The 2,758-nt window shown below is 24.1% G+C and overlaps 1 protein-coding gene across 2 annotated transcripts; it reads right to left on the bottom strand.

Annotated features, from left to right (window-relative positions):
- Nucleotides 1–227: 227 nt before the first annotated feature.
- On the bottom strand, nucleotides 228–1,575 carry LOC105364351 (coenzyme Q-binding protein COQ10 homolog B, mitochondrial). Of its 2 annotated transcripts, XM_011502256.1 has the most exons (4): nucleotides 1,474–1,575; nucleotides 1,106–1,153; nucleotides 862–981; nucleotides 228–796 (listed from the first exon to the last, which is right to left on the bottom strand). In XM_011502256.1, the coding sequence occupies exons 2-4, from the start codon at nucleotides 1,111–1,113 to the stop codon at nucleotides 349–351; spliced, it is 576 nt and encodes a 191-aa protein (XP_011500558.1). In that variant the 5' UTR covers nucleotides 1,114–1,153; nucleotides 1,474–1,575; the 3' UTR covers nucleotides 228–348. The 2 variants fall into 2 exon arrangements, with proteins under 2 accessions (XP_011500558.1, XP_011500557.1); XM_011502255.1 differs by lacking the exon at nucleotides 1,474–1,575 and having other exon boundaries at nucleotides 1,106–1,205.
- Between the last annotated feature and the right edge of the window lie 1,183 nt (nucleotides 1,576–2,758).

Below are 2,758 nucleotides of genomic sequence, written 5' to 3'. Positions count from 1 at the left end.
AATGCGTGAATTCAAAAGACAAATTTTTCAAATAAAACAGTCTGAATTTATTTAAGCACATTTACTAAATCATTTTATATCTAAAATATAAAATTGACACGTTTTAAAAAAATATATAAAAAATTTTTTGAAACATTCGGAAAATATTTAACATATGTTTCTTTTATCAAAACATTAAAAAAAATTTTTTTCAATAAAATAGCATATTTTATATTTTTATGCAATGTACTACGGCGTTTGTTGAAATTATTTTGCTAAACAGGTAAACGTAAATATCAAATAGGTTTATTATACAAATAAATTATAAAATGCTTCTCAAATAAGTTAAATCTGCTCTCTTACTATACATCATCTATTTAATTGAACAGTTTGTATACTGGGCTTACCGTATCTCATTTTCGCTTCTTCGACAAATGCTTTCTCCATTTGTCGAACAACTTCGTTAAAAAATAAATTTGATAAATGTGAATGTATCGATGATTTAAATTCAAAGGACAAAGAAAAATCAATGACACATGTTTGCGGATTGTTTTTTAAGCCAGGTGTGAAAATCCACAGAGTGTTCAAGTGATCGAATAGTTTTCCATCTCTGCACTCAGCTTTTACGAGCGAAGGGTACACCATCGTCACATTGGACACATAGCTTTCGTTTAACGGTGGAAATCCAATAACTAGGTTGGCTGTTAAAAACATTCTCTTTTCCTCATAAATTACTTCAGATTTTTTACAAAATGGTACAAAATTCTTATAATTTTGTACATCTGATACAACATCAAACATTTGCTCTACAGAAAATCTGAGACAAAAATCTTAATCAAACAATAATACGTATAAATTTAAGGATTATAATAATTAACATACCCTACTAATTTTCTGCCTTCGTATTCCTTAGTTCTGTTTTTATCCCAACTTGAATAAACTTGACGTATATTATAACTATTTTTTAAATGATACCTAAACTGTTCGATGCTTAGAACACATCTACAAATACAATTATTCTTATTAAATACATTATTCAAAGTTATTGCTGTTATTATTATAGAAAAACTATAAATCTGTAATAAAAAATAAAATAGTTTAAATATCATATTCAATACAATATTACCTATTCATTTTGGCAAAATTATATTAAAGCCTTTGATTATGGTCCTCGCTAAAAGAATTCAAGATTTTTTTTTATTTTAAAGTTGTATATTTTATACAAAATTTTGATTATAAAATAATGTAATTAAATTCAATTATATAAGTACGATTAAATGTTATTCAAAAATAATGATATGGATATTTAAAAATGAATACATTATTCAATAAAAATATAAGATGAAGGAAATGTTTTTAATATGTTGCAATATGCATGTTTATGATTGCGTTTATTATTTTATTATTACATATATATGTGTATATATATATATATATATATATATATATGTATGCACGCGATGTGAATGTCATGTTATATTAAATTGAACTAACCTCACAATTAGAAATTGTTGAAATTTTACTCGGTTATTAATAATTCGAAAAGAATCGTTGTTCATTGTAAGGAATAATTGTCTAGATTTCGCGAATACATACTAGCAACTCTTACATTTATTTAATAGTCTAATTATTACGTTATAATTGATATTTTGTTTATTGGTTAATTTATATGCTTTCATTTTCTGCAATGAAATTACGTAAGTTTTGTAAAAATAGACGACTAATCAATAAAGTGGATTGTAAGCATCCAAATAGTTAAATAGTTATTGAATATTTCTATAAATTTATTATTTCAACATTGCACTTGACTCGGAATATTTTCTATCTTATTCTTTAGGTTTTCTAAGCAGTACAATTTTATATTCATGATATGAGAATTATCTGTTCATCGTCTCAAAATATCTTTTATCTTCGACCTGAAATTCTTTAGTAAAAGAAAAATAATAATTTCTTTTGTTTCCATTAAATGCTACGCGCCATCATGTAAATCGAGCATTTATTAATTTTGAGGTTAAAAATTGTTTTCTATAATTTTTTAATTTTTTTAAAAATATCTTGTTAGTTGCGTTTTTTTATAACCTTTTTTTTTTTTTTTTTTTTTTTTTTTTATAGATTAATTATGAAAATAATAGATCAAAAGGTCATTTTTTAGAATTATCGTTACAATATGATTATCAATATTGCTGTATTGCTGTATAATATGTTAATATTATTTTTGGTTTAATAAACAATCTAACTCGTTTGAAAAATTTAATATTAAAAATTTTCATTCAATATTCGTAAAGCTCACACAAATATAATTATCATTGTAAATTCATTATCAATTTAAGGAATTGCATGGCAATCTCGCGGCATTATGAACTTGTCATGAAGTTGTTGTTATAAATGAAAATTCATTATTAATTATAATAATCATCGACGAAATCACACACGACTATAATAGTATGCAATTAATAACTTTTCATAAACGGAGATGAAATGAAAAATAATCTTATCGACAACATTGATTTCATAGATTTTCACATAATTAAATTAGTTCTTTAATTGCACGCGAAAGAAATTTAATTTGATAATTGCATCAACAAATTAGTGAGCATCGATAGAGAATTAAAATTTAAAAATTTATCTTAAAAATTCTCTCTTATCAATACATAAGGTACTTAATATTAGCCATTTGAACGTATATGATCGATGCAAAATTTATTCCCCCTAATAACTTAATACGAATAAATGAATAGAAACACTCGTGTATTGCCAATAAGAAAACATCCAGGGGGGG

The sequence above is a fragment of the Ceratosolen solmsi genome, unplaced genomic scaffold (genome assembly GCF_000503995.2).
Source record: "Ceratosolen solmsi marchali unplaced genomic scaffold, CerSol_1.0 scaffold31, whole genome shotgun sequence".
NCBI classification, from domain to species: Eukaryota; Metazoa; Arthropoda; class Insecta; order Hymenoptera; family Agaonidae; genus Ceratosolen; species Ceratosolen solmsi.
This window is presented reverse-complemented; position numbering and strand designations above follow the sequence as displayed.

What these genes read in the sequence shown, in the direction of transcription:
- LOC105364351 (XM_011502256.1), bottom strand. An exon ending in GAAGGCAGAAAATTAGTAGG is followed by an intron (nt 797 to 861) that starts GTATGTTAATTA and finishes TTTTTGTCTCAG; the next exon opens with ATTTTCTGTAGAGCAAATGT.